This window comes from Lucilia cuprina, chromosome 5 (assembly GCF_022045245.1).
Source record: "Lucilia cuprina isolate Lc7/37 chromosome 5, ASM2204524v1, whole genome shotgun sequence".
In the NCBI taxonomy this organism is placed as follows: Eukaryota; Metazoa; Arthropoda; class Insecta; order Diptera; family Calliphoridae; genus Lucilia; species Lucilia cuprina.
Window position 1 is genome coordinate 64,652,159 of NC_060953.1, and position 22,616 is coordinate 64,674,774.

The following is a 22,616-nucleotide window of genomic DNA, read 5'->3' on the forward strand; positions in this document are numbered from 1 at the left end:
TACATTGGTCAACTAATATTAAATAAAAATAGCTAATTTAAAACATTATTTCATAAAATATCGAAATATAATATCAAACAAAAATATAAAAACTTTTTAAACGAAAGAGTTTGTGTTTGTTGGGTTACATATTTTTCAACTAATACATTCTCACAACTTAGGTTTTTGACAGCAGACTTAGGTTTTGTCATACTCAGTTTCAGTTCTATGTATACCTTTTCTATGTCTACAAATATGCAGATATTTGAACATTTTGAGTTACTCAGCAGAAAAATATACATTAAATAAAATAACACACCATATGAAATGATTTCGATATGAGTTGAAAGTTGTGGTATAAACATTTTGTGCAAACAGAGACATTTAGTATGTGAGAGTTATTCAGTGGGTTGAGACGTTCTAAAGAAAACATAAATAAATAGCTAAAAATTATTAAAAGCTGGTAAAAACGTTAGAAACCTTTTAATTAATTTATTTGAAAATAAAAACTGTTAAAATTTAATACAAAAAATACAAATTTTTGTTATGAACATTTAAATTTTTAGTAAAGAAAAAATCCATTTAAAAAAAGGAAGTTTAAAAAAATAAAAGAAAAATGCCTTCGGAAAAATCGATTTACAATCCAAATCCGGCCACTAGCCAAAATGCTTACATATCAAGCATGGAAGAATATAAAAAGTTCTATGAAGAATCTTTGGATAATCCCGAAGAATTCTGGTCTCGTGTGGCCAAACAATTTCACTGGGAAACACCAGCCGAGCCAAAGAAATTTCTACAATACAATTTCGATATTACGAAAGGACCCATTTCCATTAAATGGATGGAAGGTGCTTCCACAAATATTTGCTACAATCTATTAGATCGTAATATACGCAATGGTTTAGGAGATACTATAGCCTATTATTGGTAAGTATTATTTTTTCCCCATTTTCCGATTTACATCTAAATTACTGCTTAAAAAAAAAATTCAATGACGCAGTTTGTATATTCGTGTATGTGCTCTGGTTCGAAAAGGACATGCTTCTCTTTAAGTATTATTGATTTTTTTACTGTTCTTGTCATTAGTAAGAACATTTTGTGTAGTTGTATAGGTATATAGCATATGAAATATACAAAAAAAAGACTTCTTGAGTTACGAAATCAAATGTTCAAGTTTACTTATAGTATAAAGTTTAAATACATAGTATGCAGTTTTTTCTTCTTACTGTTAAACCCTTAACGTTAAACAATAACAACAAAAACACATGTTCCTTGGCAGTTGACAAATGACAAGATAGATAGAAATAGAACAATTGACGTTAGTAGGTGAATTTGTTATACGCTATTTGAAAACTTAATGGGGAAGGTGGAGCTTACAATGATTACTGAACGTGTAGTTAAATAAATTGATTTTGAAAGGACGAACGAATTTTAATAAAGTCTCTAAGAAACATTTTTGCTTTATAGTAAACTGCTGTTGCAACTATTGCAAACGTAGTAGATTTACACTTCTTTTAAAAAAGAAAAATGTTTTATTTTTTTTAAACTTTTAAAGAATTATTAAGATTGTTTTTCTTGCATAAATTTCTCTAGCAAGTATTGCAAATTTAGCAGTTTACACTTTTCTTAAAGGATAACTTTTAATAAACTTTTAAAGAACAATTAAAATAGCAAAAATATCCTTATTGCTCCTTGAAGACATTACAGAAATTATATTTTTTCCTTTAACCACAATTGTGGTAATAAAATTTTTGAAAGTACAAACACTTTTAGACTAGACTTTAGAGTAGAATAATGACTAGACTGTAGAATAGACTTGGGCTAAACTATAGACAAGACTATAGACTAGACTATAGATTAGACTATAGAGTAGAAGAAAAACTAAACTTTACAATAGAGTGTAAGCTAGACTATTGACTAGACTATAGATTAGATTATAGACTAGACTAAAGGATATAGTCTTGCCTAGACTATAGATTAGACTATAAACTAGACTATAGACTAGAATATAGACTACACAATAGACTAGATACCTTATCTGCATAACCGCACCCAGATTAAGTCAGACACTTTTACTTTAGAGTCGTTAATCCCAAAGAAGAACTTGTATCCTGCTTTCTCGAGAACCTGATTCTGTGATTGCAAGAATAAGACATGTGTGGCCGTCGCTTTGCTCGGTGCGAATGACGGACCAATACTTCATGTTGGGATTCTGACGCTTCAGAAATTCCGATGCCTGCCAGAGATCTTATCAGGAGGAATTATCTTAAGCCTTCCCATGCGTCACTAATCTTGGCGATACATTTGATGATTTGATCACTCCGATGTATCTCACCGGAGTCAAAAAACGGAATCAACTCGGTCAGTTTAGATTTCACAGCACCTTATTCTGCTACTTTATGTTTAAAGACCCTGCATTTAGCGTTCACCAGTGGCATTAGTAGGTGATCCTTAAATGGTCTACTGACTGTGATTGTGGCTGCTGCAAATCCTGGAGTAGTTTTGCTCTCTCCAACCTTCTGCAGCTGCTGCTTTGGACGTGCTGGATACGGCGTCCATTATCTTATGATCTTCTCCATTGCGTTTATGGCGGATGCCATTCGCAGCATTCTTGACAAGATTGTCATATCTTGATTTAAGGATGTCTTTCCGACTCTTTCTTGTTACTCATTTTTTCCCAATTGGTCGCCTGACTTGACTTCAGAGCGGATTTCCAAAGAAAAAGGAACTATGAATGGGGAGAAAAATCCTTGTATATAGACTTGATTATATACTATACAACTATAGTATAGACTAGAACTATTTATCAAAAGTTTATAAGTTAGAAAAAGTATCGAAAATATCGTGAAAGTGCCGGGGTATTTTTCAATACTCAACTTTTTATTCCTGGTTGTGGTTATAACGAGAGTACAACTCTTTTTTTGAAAATTCGGAGATGAGACTAGTGCAAACTGGAACCACTTACAAAAATAAAGGACCTTGAAAGTATTGACCTTAGTTGTGACTTTTTATTTTAGACAATTTAACAAAATATTAAAAATTCTCCAAGAAAATTTTTGTCTAGTTATCAAAACTCTGACACTGGTCGTCAAATTATTGGCTTGGTGACAAATTGCCTAACAAACTAATTATACCACAAATAATTTGTAAGTACAAAACACAAAAAAAACCTCCAAAAATAACTAAATTTCATAGTGGGCAAGGTTGTGTATTGTTGAAAGTAAAGGATGATATTTTTAAGGGTATTTTCAAGACCTGCGCACTAATAAAATATTGAATATTTCAGAAAGAAATACTATAGCAAAATAATAGAAAAAAAAATGAAAAAAAACAGGAACCAAATAAAAAAATATTTACATTTATAGTTGATTTTTTTGTATTTATTTGGTCAGAAATAAATAAATGTATTTTAATTATGTAATTAAAAGATCATTGACATTGTATGAAAGAAATTTCGTATTTTCAAAGAAATATAAAGTAAAACAAAAAATCAAGAATAAAGGAAAGCAAAAAATTATAAAACAAGGAAGTCTTTTTTTGATTTTAATTTGTATTACAAACTGAAATATTAAATAATATTTTTAAAAATTTTTATATTTTAATTACTTTAATAAACAAATTTAAAACAATACCAGGTCATGATGTCAATGTTTTTTGTTTGTTGTTTTAAGTTAAAATTCTGTTATTGATTAACTGGTTAATCTTATGAAATTAAAAAAAAAACCTAAACCAGTTTGAATGCATTTTAAAAGTTTATAAAATCCACAAAAGACCATGACTTTGAATATTTTTTTTAGTTTCAGTTAGTCTTATGTCTGTTTAGTTATAAAATAAATACAACAAAATTTAAATATTTATTGATTTATGCATAATAATGTTGTAGTCTAATGTGGTCTTTTGATTGGCCTTTTTTTTTTTGAAACAGACTTTACTAAATACTAATTGTGCAATAATATTATTTATTCAATACAAAGTTCAAAAAGAAAATTTTAATTAATTTAAAACAAATATTTTTGTTACAAATAACTACATTAATAAACAAAGAATGTTGTGTTAAATATTTTTTAATATTTTTGTTTTTTTTTTTTTTTGACTTAAAAAATATTTATGCAAATTTTATAAACCATTACTTCGCATTATTTCTTTCTGTTTGCATATTTAGTACCTTTTTTTGCTATGAAAAGTACGTACTTGAACCCGATGTTAATAGAATTTATAACAAAACTTTTGCACTTCTTTGCTTAAAGTTTTTTGTTTATAGGAAAATTTCATTTAAACAAAACTAAAGCTTTATGAAAAGTTACAAAATAGTACTTAATTATGTTAGGAAAAGTACCACTTATTCAAAAAAGTACACAGAGGGAAAAAATATGTTTTAACATTATACAAGCTTGTTATTTTATTCTTTTTTAATTTTTCTATAACATCCGTTGTCAAAGTATGTACTTTATCAAATCAACAAAAGATATATATAAATAATGTGTTATGAACTTTACAACGGTATGTTATTGCAATGAAACACTGCGTTGTCAAAATTACAACAGAAGGTGACAAATTGTTAACAAACGTGCTAAGCTCACTTTTGACAACGGATTGTATCAATTTCGGTACTTTTTTTTACCGGTTTTTTCCCTCTGTTTATCTTTATTGCACAGACTACTTCAATAGCAACATAAAGAGAATATTACGCTATATTTCTTAAAAAAGATTGGATCCGAATTACCTCTTAACGTGATCGAATAAACTTTCGTATACTTTTCGATATCGAAAATAATAATATTTTGTTCTTTGTCAACTCAATTTCGGTTTAAATAATCTGGAATTCGTGTTAATCCCAATACCTGTCGACTTGCCCGATTCATCAACAATTTTCTTTGCATTTTAAATCTTTACTTGATCTATGAGCTTTCTCAAGAACTGTTTTGAACCTCCGATAAAATATCGTAAAATAATGACAAATTAACTTCCTGGACGTCTTTGTCATCGGGAAACTTTTTGCCACTACAAAGACGCCTTAGATCGCAACTACTTTGATATTTAACCATCTTCTAAATACTTCAAAAACTTTAAAACTTTTATCAGTACCGATTTGCTGTATCAACATACTTCTTCCATATTACAGAGCAAAGGCATCTTGAAAATCCAATCTACCGAAAGTTATTAAAAACATTCTGAGGACAGATTCGGAGTTAGCATAGTTCAATCTTTTTTAAGCTCCAAAATAATAACAGAATTATTAAAAAAGGTTTGATAATTAATAAAACAGATCAATATATATTTTTCCAAAAGAATCAGGTCTTCAGAATCAGGTTTTGGAGACAATTTTTTATTTTAAAAACTAATCATTTAAGGCCACATTTGCGACCTTATAATAGAGCGAAGATATCTTTGTTTCTGAAATTCGTTAAGTCCCGTCTGTCGATATTACTCTGATATATTTTTTTTCTTTTTCTTTGAGATAATCTGACTTAAAAACATTCTGAGATTCGGATTCAGAGCAGCCTTATCTCCGAATTCAAAATTTATTGTCTTTGTTATTGGTCTCATAGATTGTTAGTAGCTATAGGAATGTTAAACACTGTTTTGGAAGAAATTCTGAGTAGAAATTGGATTCAGATCAACTTCATGTACTGAAGTTGATCTTACAGAACATAACGTACAGGTGTAGAAAGTTTAAATAATGTTAACAAAATTAGTCTCTCGTTATTAAAAAAAAATAAGTTTCAATTCGTGTTCTCAGCTTCTGTTGACTATGTGGGCCGACCTCATAAAAATATTCTTAAATTTATGAAAAATATCCCAGCAAAAGAAAAAAAACTTCCAAAGAAGCGAAAAAGAAGTAGAATTGACTATGAAAATACTGAAAAAGACCTGAATAAGTGATGATTTTAATACAAGCTTGTTATAGAAGGAATGTTATTTCCGTTAGATTCCAATATCTCAAGTCATTCTCAAGATGTCATTTTTATGTTCTTTTCTTGGAAGTTATCTATTGTTATTGCGCTTTAACTTTCAAAGTTTATAATATTAAAAAATAAGCTAAATTTTGGCTCGTGCCAGATATTTAAAAGGGAAAGGTCTTCTTAAATAATTAAAATGTCATTACTTCCTTATCATAAACTGAAATTATTTTTAGTTTTTTTTTTTTTGTTTTCAATTATCATCATTGCAAATTAAAATTTTGAATAAGATTTATTTTGATTTTTGTTTAAAAATGTCATCATTATAAATTTTAATTTAAATAAAATGAATTGCAAGAAAATTTTCCTAAATTTGTGTACGAAATTTTTAAGAGTAAATAGATTACAAAGCTTCTCTTCACAAATCAAAGTTTATATCAGCTGATTTAAACTTTGATTTGTTTTGATTTAAACTAGTTTAAATAAACAGAATTTTAAAATTAAGTTGAACTTAAAATGAATTGCTGCAACTGTGTTGATGTGAACTCCTAATTTATATTCGTAACCTTAGAATAAAATTGGTTTTCAATGATTTAAATCAATTGGCATAAATTTATTCTTAAGGTGTTAAAATAGAATTTCCAAATAAAAACAATCTACTTAAATCATTTCAATTGTTTATTTATAGTAAAGAAATTCATTCTAAATCCTAGAAATGAAATGTATTTTTTGCAACTGATGCAATTACCTAAAACAACGTGTACTTTTTCCTCAAAATATTTTAAAATAATTATAGAAAAACTTATTCTACTGCTGAGTGATTAATATCACAAGGAAAAGCCAGCAGTAACCAGCCAAAACAAATCTGACTCAATATGTTTATTGCTTTCATTATTTGATAAATAAAATAGACCAGATATTTTTAAACACGAAATAAGTAACGATAATCATTATCAAAGAAAGTTTACTAATTGGTCAATAATAGTAAATATTGCGTTGAAGAAATGAAATAAAAAATGACGTAGTTATAGCAAAAATATGACTTTGAGAGACAAGGTTCAGTTTAAGAAATATTTGCATTACAAAAATTAATTAGAATAAATAATTTTAAAATATTTCCACAAATACTTAACTAAAAATATTAAAAAATAAACAAATTCCCAAATGGTTAATATCAATTATTTATTAAGAGTTTACACACTTGTCTATAATTTGTTATGAGAACCAGCGATTGGTTGATTTCGTTGAAAACAAAATAAATAATTGTGTAACAAATTAGCGGGGAAATTGAGCAAAAAATAAAATAATAACTACTTCAGTTTATTTTGATTAAAAATTTCGCAAGTGCTAATGAAACATGAAATGGAATCGTATCATCTTTTATTTTCGCTGATTTAGGGTAATGATGATAAATATAACCATACATTTTTAACTACACTTTCTACTTTATCGGGTTTATAGGCATTCGGTGTCAGGTATGTGCAATTGGAATTTTGAAATGATACTTTCAATAATAATATAGACTAATACAATAGACAAGATTATAGTTTTCACTATGGTATAGATTATAACCTAGACTAAAGAGTAGATTGTAGACTAGACTATAGACTAGACTATAGACTTAGATTAGGCTACAGACTAGACTATAGACTTAGATTAGGCTACAGGCTAGACTTTAGACTTAGATTAGGCTATAGACTAGACTAGAGTATAGACTAGACTATAGACTAGACTATAGACTAGGCTATAGACTAGACTATATACTAGACTATAGACTAGACTATAGACTAGACTATAGACTAGACTATAGACTAGGCTATAGACTAGACTATAGACTAGACTATAGACTAGACTATAGACTAGACTATAGACTAGACTATAGACTAGACTATAGACTAGACTATAGACTAGACTATAGACAAGACTATAGACTAGACTATAGACTAGACTATATACTAGACTATAGACTAGACTATAGAGTAGACTATAGAGTAGACTATAGACTAGACTATAGACTAGACTATAGACTAGACTATAGACTAGACTATAGACTAAACTATAGACTAGACTATAGACTAGACTATAGACTAGACTATAGACTAGACTATAGACAGACTATAGACTAGACTATAGACTAGACTATAGACTAGACTATAGACTAGACTATAGACTAGACTATAGACTAGACTATAGACTAGACTATAGACTAGACTATAGACTAGACTATAGACTAGACTATAGACTAGACTATAGACTATAGACTAGACTAACTATAGACTACTAGACTATAGACTAGACTATAGACTAGACTATAGACTAGACTATAGACTAGACTAGACTAGACTATAGACTAGACTATAGACTAGACTATAGACTAGACTATAGACTAGACTATAGACTAGACTATAGACTAGACTATAGACTAGACTATAGACTAGACTATAGACTAGACTATAGACTAGACTATAGACTAGACTATAGACTAGACTATAGACTAGACTATAGACTAGACTATAGACTAGACTATAGACTAGACTATAGACTAGACTATAGACTAGACTATAGACTAGACTATAGACTAGACTATAGACTAGACTAGACTAGACTATAGACTAGACTATAGACTAGACTATAGACTAGACTATAGACTAGACTATAGACTAGACTATAGACTAGACTATAGACTATAGACTATAGACTAGACTATAGACTAGACTATAGACTAGACTATAGACTAGAATAGACTATAGACTAGACTATAGACTAGACTATAGACTAGACTATAGACTACTAGACTATAGACTAGACTATAGACTAGACTATAGACTAGACTATAGACTATAGTATAGACTAGACTATAGACTAGACTATAGACTAGACTATAGACTAGACTATAGACTAGACTATAGACTAGACTATAGACTAGACTATAGACTAGACTATAGACTAATGACTAGACTAGACTATAGACTAGACTATAGACTAGACTATAGACTAGACTATACACTAGTCTAGGACTAGACTATAGACTATACTATAGACTAGACTATAGACTAGACTATAGGCTAGGCTATAGACTATAGACTAGACTATAGACTAGACTATAGACTAGACTATAGACTATACTATAGACTAGACTATAGACTAGACTATAGACTAGACTATAGACTAGACTAGACTATAGACTAGACTATAGACTAGACTATAGACTACACTATAGACTAGACTATAGACTAGTCTTAAAACAAACTATAGTCTAGACTGCAGATTAGGCTATAGACCAGACTACTTATACGAAGCAATAAATTTCTAATAGATTATTAAGCAGGAAATGTCAGGAGGTACCGTGTTATTTTTCCCCATCAAAAGTTTCTAATGTACTAAACTTTCCATGTCTGTTCTTTACTATTTGTTTTTAACTCTAAAAGTATTGTGCATAACATGTTGTTATCTATCTGTCTGGTTGGCTACCAACAATTGTTCATATCTACAAATATCTCCTATAACAATATATAGATCTTAACTACTCTTGTTGGGTTTTGTTTTGGAAAAATTTACTAATTTATAACCCAGCAGCTACTGCTTATCATTTCCAGTGTGTTTATGAATTGTTATGGTAAAAAAACTATTGTTTCTATGTTGTTGCCATTATTTTCGGACTAAGAAAAAAAAAAACACGAGTAAACTTTAGGTAATAATTAAGCTCTCGAAATGATAAATAGAAAAAAGCATACACTTGTCTTCCAATTTAAAGCGTCTAAGTAAATATACGAGGGCGTGTTAAATATTTTATACTGATAATAAATATTCCCGTGAAGTGATTTTCTTATATTTTTGAGATTGTATAACTTAATGGTCTGATTTCTGTTTTAAATAGTTGTGTTTTTTTCCAAATTAGCTTATCTTGAAAAATTTCAATTGGCAAAAAAATAAAATTAAAGATTTATGATAATAATCAGTTTAGTTATTAGATGAATATATGACATAGTATGATTTTAAAGTGTTGTCCCGGCTATTATGTTTATGTTATTGAGGTTAGAGGGTCGCAATCAGGTTCAAACTTGTTAGTATTAAGCAATTAGAAAACGCATTTCAAACTTGAACTTTTAGTCAATGAGATGATGCAGCACACCGTTACTAAGTAAAATTAAAATCTAAACATGTGATTTGATTTAATGGTATGATTTTAAAAATAATTTATTTTGTTATCAAGAATATAAAAATTTTCGTTTGAATCATCTATTTAATGCATATAGACAGTCTGGCTATTGCAATAAAATTTTCTAAATAAATACAATTATTTAATAAAATATTATTGAATGTCATTAAAAAAGCTTGTATTTAAAGTTTATTTTCAAGATAATCAAAAAGGAATATTTCTTAAGTATTGGAAAACTTCAAAAGATTTCCTTAATTGTATATAGATTAGACTATAGCTTCTAGTACTTCAGATTTCTAAATATTTAACTTGAAAACAAAACAGAAATTATAATATTTTCTTTTATAAAATAAAAATTCTAATATTTATGACCCAGCAAAATTTCAAGTGTCTTGACAAAAATATCAATTAATGATTATTATCACCTTCAATAGAATACTCTCGCCATATCGGTATATCACCTTAAAAAGAAAAAAATTCCAAACTTTTTTTAGGAAAATTTTAATATTCAACTTTCAGTCGTGTGCAGGCTAAAATACATACATACATTTGTTTAAAAATAAACATAAATAATTAAATAATAAATAAAAATTAACAACCATCGTATAAATCTATAATATTTCTTTAAAACATGATCGTATCATATGTTTTTAATTGTTTTTGTTACAAATGTTGTTGTGAAGAGAAAAAGCTAAAGAAAAAAGAGAGCCCTTCATAAGTGGGACCATATTGTGTGAGTATTTTTGTTATCGCTAGATTTTATTTCAAAAAACAAATATGAGTAGAGGAAAGTTTTGTTAATTGTATTTATTTTTAATTTAGTTAAAGCCCAATAATATTACTCACACCATATTAGCAACCAAGTAATACCGGCAATCTTGTCAAGTTTTTAATGGATCTTTAGCAGATAACATAAGTGTGTACGTTTAATTTTATTTATCACTGTGTTTATGATTACAGAAAATGTCAAATGTTTTCTTTTGAGAGAGAATCTTTTGGTTTTTGTTTTCTAAATCAAATTGTTGTTGCGGGCATCAGCATTTAACAGCTGTTTAATATCGTATGTTAGATTTATGCAGACCAACTCTACTCTCTAATTGGCCGTTGTTATCAGGCGATTGGCAAAATTGATCGCGTGACTCTCTAATAGTTTGAAAAAAGAACAACACTAAATAAAAGGTAGATTTTCATAAGTGTGTTTGCCATACGTACTATACATACATACATATGTAAATTTTTTGCCAATCATTTATAATTTGATAATATTATTCTATGATAATGAATACATTTTAATAATATTTAATATGATTTTATAAATCGCCATCTATTAAGTGTTTAGTTTATTAAATTTAAATTAGTTAAATTAATAGAAATTTTGCCACATTTTAGAAAACAAAATTTTAAATTGTTTTCGTTTTTCTTACATTGTAGTTTAAATTTTAGGCAAAAAATTTTTAAAAATTTTATTAAATTTTTATCTAATTTATCTAATCATGTGTAAATAAAAAGTTGTAAAGATTTATTTAAATTATTAGCACTTTTATTTGCATAATTTATAAATTGTGTTATTGTGTAAAAGTTTCTAATACTATGTTCACACGATACAATTATTCGTAAAGTATGCTCTTTTATTTGCAATATAATCTTCAATTACAGAATGAATTACATTTGCCCTAAACTTTTCGTATTTAATGATCTTCCATTTTTGAATTTTATAAAACCTAGATTTCATTACAATGTTGGTATTATTGGATCCATCATTATGGGAATTGTATATACATAAACTTTCGATTGGTCACATCTATATTATCATTGGTCTAAGATAGAAGATCCGCCTGGATATTCATACAATATTCCACTGACTGTCAGTGTTCGTGATCAGCACGAGTAGCTTCCATTTTCTGGGCTCTTTATGAGTGTGAGACCAAAACCAAATCGGAGAAATGATTAGCGGTTATCATAGACTTTTGATTGATCACATCTATATCGTCATTGGTCAAAGATAAAAGATCAACTGAGACTTAAAATCTTCATTCAACATTCTATCGGTTTTCTAGTTTTCATGAACAGAACGAATGTGGGACCAAAGCCAAATCGGGAATGATTAGCGATAAGCTTTCCTAATCATTTTGGCAAATGGCTACAACATTCTCAAATTGATCGTTTTCATTTTTCAATTGAGTATTGAGCATTTCTTAAAGTTCGATTTCATCCTTAGTTTTTTAGTTTTAGCCTCATACTGAAGCTGAGTAAGGTATCGTTTGCAGAATTACGAACACTTTAGTACACAAAAGTGATAGTAAGAGCGCGAATTATGTAATACTACTTGCCGTGGGAACATAGCATAAGAAATTATTTATCTGCAGACATACAGTACTGTATTAAACAAAGGCAATTATTATTTATTATTTGTTTTTTTCGATATTTTTTTAGTTAAATGTCGACTTTTAGTATTTTATAAATAGTCGACTTTTTCCGACTTTTTGACTATTTTCGACTTTATTCGCAGTTTTCCAAATATTTTAGAGTTTTTGAATTTTTTCCACTTTTTTTGATTTTTTACTTTTTTCTACTATTTTCAAGTTTTCGACTTTTTCCGATATTTTTCGACTTTTCGATTTTTTTCTACTTTTATTTACAAAGTCGACTTTTCGACATTTTTGGAAGAAAATAGTCGACTTCGACTTTTTTCAACAAAAGGTCGATTGTCCTATTATTCGAAAGTCGATTTATAGAACCCTACTCTGGAGTGAGCTCCAATTGTCATAGGATTTTTCTTACAAAGATTGTCATAGGATTTTTCTTACAAAGATTGTTAATGAAATTTCTGGTGATCGAAAACTCAAACTTGCCTCTAAATGACATCCAAACATGATCAGTTTTCATGTACTAAATATATGACTTTTTATTCTGAAATTTTAAATCAGCTGATTGAAACCCAACATTAGTTTTTTTAAGTCTTTAATTGGCATTACAAGCAAAATATAACAACATCCATAAAGAATTTTAAGTGCATAGCCCTCAATTTAGATTCTGAAAACGTTATTTACAAAAGTATTAATTATTTATTTGCTTCTTTTATTTTTGAAAACAAAATTTAATTCTTTAGCATTCTCTCCTTAGACCCACACGTGAATTATATTTTTTTTAAAGATTTCTTTTACAAATATTATATTATAACCTTTTTATTAGCTTTTTTTTGAACATGTGTTTTATTTAAGAAAATCTTATTGCGCATTCTTTTGCAAATTTTGTTTTTATTATATATTTTTTTGGAATTTCAATATATTTTTTATTCTGTTTCTTATTTGTTGTATTTTTTACCATTTTTTCTTTAAATTTTGAATAATATTTGAATATTAGCAATGGAATTTTTTTTGGGAAACAAATTGTAGATTTGTTTATATTTATCTTATATGAATTTTAATGTTTTAAATTTAAATAATTAATTTTGTTGTTCTAATTTTTTTATAGACACTATTTTAAATATCAGGTCAATCAAACACTGAACTGATTTTTAAAAATAAACAATTATTGAAATTGTTTTCAAGTGTTTCAATCGGCAAAAAGCCTATAAATCATCAGAAAGTGAGGAATTTCAAATAGAAATAAGAAATAATGTAAATATACTTGATAGTATTGTGTTATAGTCGGTAGTTATGAACTCTTGATACCCTGCATTAAACTCGTAGAACCATTGTAATTGACCTAATAGGTCTTTGTGAACTATTCAAAATTGAACAGCTCATTTTTAATACATACTTGAACATGAACAACGATTTCATAGTTAGTGGGAGATAGCGCCTGGACGTCTATATCTCTTCGAAATCGTTCACTCATTATCTAGTTATTCCTTGAAAAGCATACAATTTCATATTGTAGTTATTGATTTATACCAAAAAAAAGTGGGCTTGTCATGTTTTTGTTTACTGCCTAAATATAAACTAATTAATATTCCTCTCACTGTTTATTTTTCGTAACGCGTTTTTTTAATTACATTTTAATTTTGTTTACATTTTGCTCTACACTGTACATGCGTATTTCGACGAATAAGAATGACACGTGTAAAGAAATTCTACGAATTAATTCGTATTTGCATAATAGAAAAGATTTTCTCTCTCTCTCTGTTATCTTGGGCATTATATTCATCATTTCAAGAGCATGTAGCTTAGGAAAAAAGTTATTGTGTTCGGAATTCCATAACTGTGATACAACAATTACTTAATTTGGGGGACAATCTATGATAAGAATTGTCAAAAAATATACTATTGGATACTATTGGATTTAAAAAGATAAATTAAAATTTATTAGTAGTTCTGACAACCTCTGAACTGACGTGTCAAAAATCTCGTGAAGATTTTGTTTACAGTTTGCAAAATGAGTATAAATAAATTCATTAAAATGTTTGAAGAAATGAGCATGAGTTTGCACTTTTTTAGGTTTTTTTAGTTAAGTGTTTATTTGGTTTCTGGTTTATTTTATTAATGTTATTTAGTTTTGAGTGAGATAAATAATATTTGCTTTCAGTTTTTTTTAATTATTTTGTTTAAAATTTTTTATATTTATATTTATATGTTTTTTTTTTTTCAAATGTAGTTTTATCTAAACTGTTTAACAATTACAACATTTTTAATATTACTGGACAAGATCTAATTATGATGATATTTCTGATGAGAATGAGACAAAAGATGCATGAGCTATATCTAGTAGAAATTTCTGAATGGGTTCATGCTAATAGAGTTGATTTCGACGTTCGTAAAATCCAATGTTGTATCTTAACGCACGACAGATCATGTTGCTTCATCAATAGTTATGGCTGATGTAAATATTAAGGAATCAGAAACTCTTGGTCAGTTGTGGACATGAGAATGCGGTATGATTTTCGCTGGACTACACACATGTTTAAAGAGTCCATTTTAGGTCGAATATAGGTAAATAAGTTTTGTAGATAGTATAAAGATCAGATGGAGTGAAGTAGGTCTTATTTTGAATTAAAAAAACGGAGACACTTGAGGCTTTTTTAAATCGAAACAAGACCTACTTCACTCCATCTGATCTTCTTACTATACACTGCTTATATTCGCCCTAAAATGGAATACAACTCTCTTATGTGCAACGGTGCTTCAAAGTTTATATTTTGGCCACTCGACCGCGGAGATCGCGAAGGTACTTAATGGTGACAGTAGGAAATTCAAATCTATTGACTTATTGGAGGACTGTCTCAATGTGTAGTATGTTTCACTTTTTTGTATTCTTAATGTATCAAGAACACGCCCATATTTGTTTGAAGGCCATTGAATCGCGCAATGCATTACAGGGAGAATTCGTTCTTAAGGGGAAATAAACTTCCCCCAGAAGTCTTTCTTGTCACCTACAATGTAAGTTAGTTTAAAACGAATGTCCATAAACACTACTCCCTCTATCCTCCTTCCAACAAAATGCACAGCTTGGTTTGGGGTCATCCACTTAGTTCCGGTCCTAATAAAAAAATCTTTGATGCATTACACACACAATCACATTGGCCACTGTTGATTCCGCAACATCGACCTATTTTTAGAACAAAAAAAATTTTTTGGAGTATATTTCATTGAGTGTATAACGGTTCAATTTCTAACCATGGTATCACATTTTGTGGTGACAAGACAATTTCCCAACCGAAAGAGAGAACTGAAGGTGAGCCTTTACCAAATAGATTTAATGTAGTCCTCCACATTCTGAGATATGGATTTCAACCACAGCCACCACGTTCTACCCGAAAGAACCCAATCAATCGGCAGAAGAACTCTTCCGAATGAGTTCTTCAGTTCCCGGCTAACCTGAGGAACTTTCCAAAGTATTATACAACAAAATTGCAATATCATTAAGGTGTAGAATGAACAATAAAAAGTTGTATGCCCTCGGGGGAAGTTATAAAGGGAATAGCAATCAATTCTTTCTACATAAGCCTTTGACAAGCAGAAAGTTTTGTGGGAGACTCTGTGGGATACATCAACTGAATTAATTTCCATGACTTTCAAGAACAAGTGTTGTCAAACTTTCTGATCAAATACAGTATTTAAAAGTCCAAAATGAGAACAACATCGTTTATCTTTTGAAATGCCTTAAATGCATAAAAATCAAAGGCCACTTTGGCATACATATATATTCCCAAGGAATCAGTAACGGCACTAAACCTTTGTCAGTCACTTTGTCAGGAAGTTCATTACAGCATTTCTGTAAATTGTTGTCACTTTTTATGTAAACGAATATACTAAAAATTTAACTAAAAAATCTAATGTTAATTGTTTAATTGTGTAATCACAATTTAAAATGACATTGCAGTATTGTTTTACTTTCACTAATCGCAGCACGAGTTTGCTTTCTTTCTATTGTCTAAAATGAAAAAGTTGTTCTAGAGCAAAGTTAAGGAAAAATTTAATTTCCGCTTTTGAGTATAAATATATTGATTAAGTTATTAAACACTTTAAATAGAATTGTATATTATTATATTTTCATGTTTAACCCCTAGAATGGAAAGTTTGCAAAAACATTTTAATAGTATATATTAAAAAATCAAGCTGTCTGCAAAAGTCACGACTTGTATTTGTTATACAAATATTTATAATAAATTAAATTAATAGAAAAAGTTTTTAAAAACATAACAGAACAAATAGAATAGGTGTTGACCAAGAGTATGTCAATGTCACTAAAGTCTTAAAATGCATAGACAAAAAAATTAGTTTTATCAAAGTTATATCTAATGATCATGTTCTGATCTTGCTTTTTTAGCTTGAACTAAATTTTATATTTTCTCGCCATATAGAAAACATTTTGATTAACTAAAATTAATACTTCTAGTTCAATGTAGGGTTATATAAAGAAACAAACGCAAACGGAATTTTGTGTTTGTGAATATATTAAAATTTATAAATTTTATGGAACTGTTATTTGTTGGTAATTCTATAAGGAGGTTCAGTTTTCCATTTGCCATTGTTCTATTATAAAAAAATGCATAAATATGCATGTAAATTAATTGAAAAAATTTCTGTTGTATTATTGTTTTATTGTTGCTTGGTGCAAAGCAAAAGCTTTATAATTGTTGTCAAGTAAACCTGGGTGATCTAGTTGTATGATAATTAGCAGTTTAAGTATCTACTTAAAACATGAAATCTACTTAAATGTCATAATTAAGATAAAGCTATAGATACAGGATGTTTAAATTACTAAATAACTAAATTATTGCTTAATTAGTAGCACCGTATAACGTTTATCTTTTTTAAATGTTATTTTTTCTTTGGTTATATTACAGGGAAGGCAATCATCCCGATGACTATTCTCGTGGTCTTACCTACCGCAAACTTTTGGAAGAAGTCTGCCGTTTTGCCAATGTTTTAAAGGATCATGGTGTCAAAAAGGGTGATCGTGTTTCCATTTATATGCCGATGATTTTAGAGCTGCCCATAGCCATGTTGGCTTGTGCCCGTATAGGTGCCGTACATTCCATTGTTTTTGCCGGTTTTTCATCGGACTCATTGGCCGAACGTATGTTTGATTGTAAGGCAAAAATCTTAATTACTGCTGATGGCGCTTGGCGTGGTGAGAAACCTTTGTACCTGAAAGCTTTGTGTGATATAGCTTTACAGAAGGCCGAAGATATGGGTCATACTGTAGAGAAATGTATAGTTGTTTCGCATTTGAAGAGAGTAACTGCCTGTCAAGAGAATCACGTTGAAGAGGATATACCCTGGACTGATGATCGTGATTTCTGGTGGCACGAAGAAATGGAAGACAAGGAACCTGCCTGTTATCCCGAATGGATGGATGCTGAAGATCCTTTGTTTATGTTGTATACCAGTGGTTCGACTGGTAAGCCCAAGGGTGTTTTGCATACAACAGGTGGTTATTTATTGTATGCTGCCACCACATTTAAAATTGTATTTGATTATAAGCCGGGTGATGTTTACTGGTGCACTGCTGATGTTGGCTGGATTACTGGTCACACCTATGTGGTGTATGGTCCTTTGGCCAATGGTGCTTCTTCGGTTATTGTAAGTTTTATCAATTGAGAAATCGAAGTTTTTAATTAATATTAATTGAAATTGTATTTGCAGTTTGAGGGTACTCCCTTCTATCCTGACAATGATCGTTATTGGTCGGTTATTGACAAGTATAAGGTTACCCAATTCTACACTGCCCCTACGGCTATTAGAGCTCTTATGAAATTTGGCGATGGACCAGTGTTGAAGCATAAATTACAACATTTGAAGTAAGTTGGAAAATTTATATATTGATAATAATAAATTATTAAAAATTGTAATTATTTGTATTGCAGAGTTTTGGGCAGTGTTGGTGAACCCATTAATCCCGAAGCCTGGTTATGGTATTATCGCTATGTAGGCAAGGAAAGATGTTCTATTGTGGATACATTCTGGCAAACAGAAACTGGTGGTCATGTTATTACCCCCTTACCCGGCTGCACTCCCATGAAACCCGGCTCAGCTGTAAGTTCTTACATACAGAGTAACTTTAAGGCAATAAAATCTTAACTTTCACCTTCTTGTCTCTATAGTCCTTCCCCTTCTTTGGTGTTAAACCCACATTGTTGGATGAAAGTGGCATTGAAATCAAAGGTGAAGGCGAAGGCTATTTGGTATTTTCACAACCGTGGCCCGGCATGATGCGCACCCTATTCAATAACCATGAACGTTATGAAGAAACCTATTTCTCAAAATTCCCCGGTTACTATTGTACCGGTGATGGTGCTCGTCGTGATGCCGATGGCTATTTGTGGATTACCGGACGTGTTGATGATATGTTAAATGTTTCGGGACATCTTATGTCCACAGCTGAAGTAGAATCAGTACTTACCGAACATCCCCGTGTAGCCGAGTCTGCCGTAGTAGCCAGACCTCATGCCGTTAAAGGTCAGTGTCTGTATTGTTTCATTACCACCAATGAAAATGAAAAGTTCGACCCCAAATTGGTTTCTGAGTTGAAAAAGTTGGTACGTGAACGTATTGGTCCCTTCGCTATGCCCGATGTGGTGCAACATGCTCCCGGTTTGCCCAAAACTCGTTCGGGTAAGATTATGCGTCGTGTGTTGCGTAAAGTAGCGGTTAATGATCGTAATGTGGGTGATACTTCCACTTTGGCTGATGAAAGTATTGTCGAACAATTGTTTGCCAACCGTCCCCAAGAAGCCAAGTAAGTTTGCTTAAGTCTACATGCATTCCAGTAAACCAAATCAACCAACAACATATATAGAAAACAACCAACCGGAGGCAACATACAATATATACACACTAAACAAAAAGCTGCAGCAGCAAAAGGCCACTCACAAACTTTAAGTAAAAACAAAATGAAAACTTTTAGCATAAAAATTGCAACTCTGTATGGAGAGTTTTTCTTATACTTTACGTTTTACTTCTTCTTCTTCTGTTAGTTCTCTGTAAATCTCTATGATTCATTTTAGTTGTTTAAGTTTTACTTTAAGTTAATGATTTGCCTTAAAACAAAATTATTTTTAATGTTTAAGTACTGCACATACACAAAACCACAACCAATAATTCCAATCAGATCCAAAAACCCTAACCTTAAAACTATTTAACTAACTGTATATTGCACATTCTCTAATGTTTTTAATATAATTTTTGTTTGTATAACATTTTGAAGTTGTGATTTAATTTATTAAAATAATTTTATATATATTTAATATTTCTTTTTTGTTTTAGATGAAAGAGTTTGTGTAGGTTTAGTTAATATGTTTGTAAATGATTATTTTAATGTAATTTGTAACTTGTATCTTGTAGATGCATGTAATTTTTGTTTTTAGTCCAGTAGTTAATGTTTTTTTTTTAAGTAAGTTTTTCTTTATTTCTGTTTGTTAAACTTTTCCTTTTTTGCGTTTTGGTTTATTTTAGTTTATTACCAAGTAATATGTTAACAAAATTTTTATTTTAAATATAATAAAAATTTAAATATTTTTTATATACTTTTTATCTTAATGTTAAGTCATAAGTACACAAAATGATTTTAAATATTTAATAAAATCTTAAAACTATATTCTATTAAAAAATATATATATAAAAAAACATTAAATTAGTTCATGTTGTTGTTGTTAATTTTATTCGATTAATTAGTAGGTGTTGCCATTGGTTTTTGTTTACAAAATTTTATAGTATTTTTTTATAAAATTGTTGTTTGTTTATTTCGTTTCTTATGCACACTGGCACTGATTTTTGTTCGTTGAGTAAATTTAGCAATTAATCTACACTTAATTTGTCATCGATATAATAGACCAAAAAATTACTGCACAGTGGGGTATATTACATAATAAATGCTTCACAACAAAAGTTTCAGGAGTACAAAACTTGATTAAGTAATGGAAGAGATGTGTTTGACTTCTCGATATAGTCAAAGCTTTACTCTTCTTTATCTTTACAAGTTTTGTGTTTGAATGAAAATAGTCTTTAACATGTTTGCAACTTAAGATTTATTTTGTAATTGATCCCACTGTCTACTTTTTGTAGTACGAGTAGTTTATTAATATTTAGGATATTCACAGTTCTATATCATAGTTTATACTATAAATGCTGTGCTTAAATTCAAGTCATGTAAAATTTTCTTATTTATTTGGACATGTTTGTTGAGATTTTGAAATGCTTAATATAGTTAAGATCTTTTAAGAATGAACTACAAATATGTAATTGATTTGATTACATAAATAATGTGGAATCAGTCAAGCGCTTGAGATTGTAAACATTAGATGGTGCTAATAGTATAAATTCAGAACATGTCGAACAGTTTTTAACAATGAAACCCCATTTTTTAAAAACAAAACTTGATAAGACATTTTACGGATCGTAATAACCAAGGATGTCATAAAACATCAAAAAGTTTCACATTTCAAATTGCTGACCTTTATTTACCCGTCCCATGATACTTTTTGGTTAACAGACATAGATAAAAATTCGCAAAAATAATCCTGTAATCTCGTTGTTGTTTTATATATAACCATGACGTATTTCAGTCGAGTGTAATATATATATCTTATAGATTTTTAAATTCTGTTAGTTTTGAACAGTTTTCTTCATTTAATACTGTTTGAATTTAAATTATGTTCAGATTTTCGAAATATTTATTAAGAACAAAAATGGATTGCATCTTTAAATTGAAGATTTTTGTGTAAAGTTTCATTACATACACTGATGTTATTTGAATTAATTCACTTTCACTTTTAAATATTTTTTGTAATTAAACAGTGTAACAGTAAAGTTTCTCTCGTATGCTTTGACAAAAGTTTAATTATTTACAATGTGGCTTTTTAAAAAAAGGAATATTTTTGGATCTCAAGAGTTTAATATTTTTAAATAAATAGCTTTAAGTTATTAACAAGTTTTATAAGGATATTAATATTTAGTTAGAAAATGGGTAATGAAATGTGTCATAAGATAACTGAAAACTGCCTGGAATTTGGACACAAGTCTACTGGGAAATATTTCAACAACAGGTAGGTGCAATGAAGTAAAAACAATATATATTAAAAACAGTTCGAAAATGTATGTAAGTTTATAATTTTACAAAAAAAAAAAACTAATATATTCAATAAAACATATCATTAATTAAACGATTTTGATTAAACTCAATCATTTAAGTATTTACTTAAAACAAATTGCTTTTATTAAGTATTATTTTATTAGTATTGGCTCAAAAGGCAAAAAAAAGGAACTAAATTAAGACTTCCAGCAACGAATACATATCATTATTATTATATTTAAAATATTATATGTTAAATAAATTTTAAGTTATTACTTTAACTTGAAAGTAAATAAAGTATTAATTGTTTAAATTAAATGTGAATTAACTAAAATAAATAAATCACTCTTAAAAAAAATAGTGAACTAGACTTAAACTCATTCATGGTTTAAATGTACAAGTGTAATATGAAGTGTATAATGAAGAAAATGAAATTACATATAATGAAAAAAAGGCTAAATATTATATATGAATATATATAAATGTATTATTGTTGAAATTATAAAAAATATGTATTGAAAGTTAATAAAGATATAATATAAAATATATAACAGTATGATTTTAAGAAAATTATTTTAAATAATTTGCAATGTTTCAGAACTTCGAGTTTGTAACTGTCAGTAGACTTAGGATGGTCAAATATGTATTACACGATTTTGGTAAAATTTCTATAGTTTAATTTCTGGGTTCGTAAAACTATCTCTGCTATTGCATTATCAAGATATTTATGACTATTTAAAAAATGTATTTCGGAGTAACACGGGGGTTATGTAAACAACAATAGCGACAAGAATCAAACATACATATATGACATTATGATGCCTACGATTATTTTAGAAGTAAAATCTCATATTGTAACTTAAACAAGTACTATGCGTTTGTGCTGATGTTTGTAACACCCAAATATTTTAGTGCTTAACCCACCGTAAAGTATAATGATCTGCTCAGAATCTCTGAGTTTTTCTGTGTAAACCCGTGACGTTACATGTTGCAATTTTTAAATTTATTTGATAAAATTGGCACATACTATCATTTTGACCCAAGAACAAAGCTTATTGAAATCG

The 22,616-nt window shown here is 29.0% G+C and overlaps 1 protein-coding gene across 2 annotated transcripts; it reads left to right on the forward strand.

Annotated features, from left to right (window-relative positions):
• The first annotated feature begins 260 nt into the window (after positions 1-260).
• Positions 261-22,100, forward strand: LOC111677091 (acetyl-coenzyme A synthetase). 2 transcript variants are annotated; one of them, XM_023438146.2, is made up of 6 exons: positions 261-442; positions 546-906; positions 17,327-18,065; positions 18,129-18,283; positions 18,350-18,518; positions 18,587-22,100. In XM_023438146.2, exons 2-6 carry the CDS (start codon positions 596-598, stop codon positions 19,223-19,225), a joined length of 2,013 nt encoding a protein of 670 aa, XP_023293914.2. In that variant the 5' UTR covers positions 261-442; positions 546-595; the 3' UTR covers positions 19,226-22,100. The 2 variants fall into 2 exon arrangements, with proteins under 2 accessions (XP_023293914.2, XP_046807584.1); XM_046951628.1 differs by lacking the exons at positions 261-442; positions 546-906 and adding an exon at positions 10,939-10,958.
• Positions 22,101-22,616: the final 516 nt, after the last annotated feature.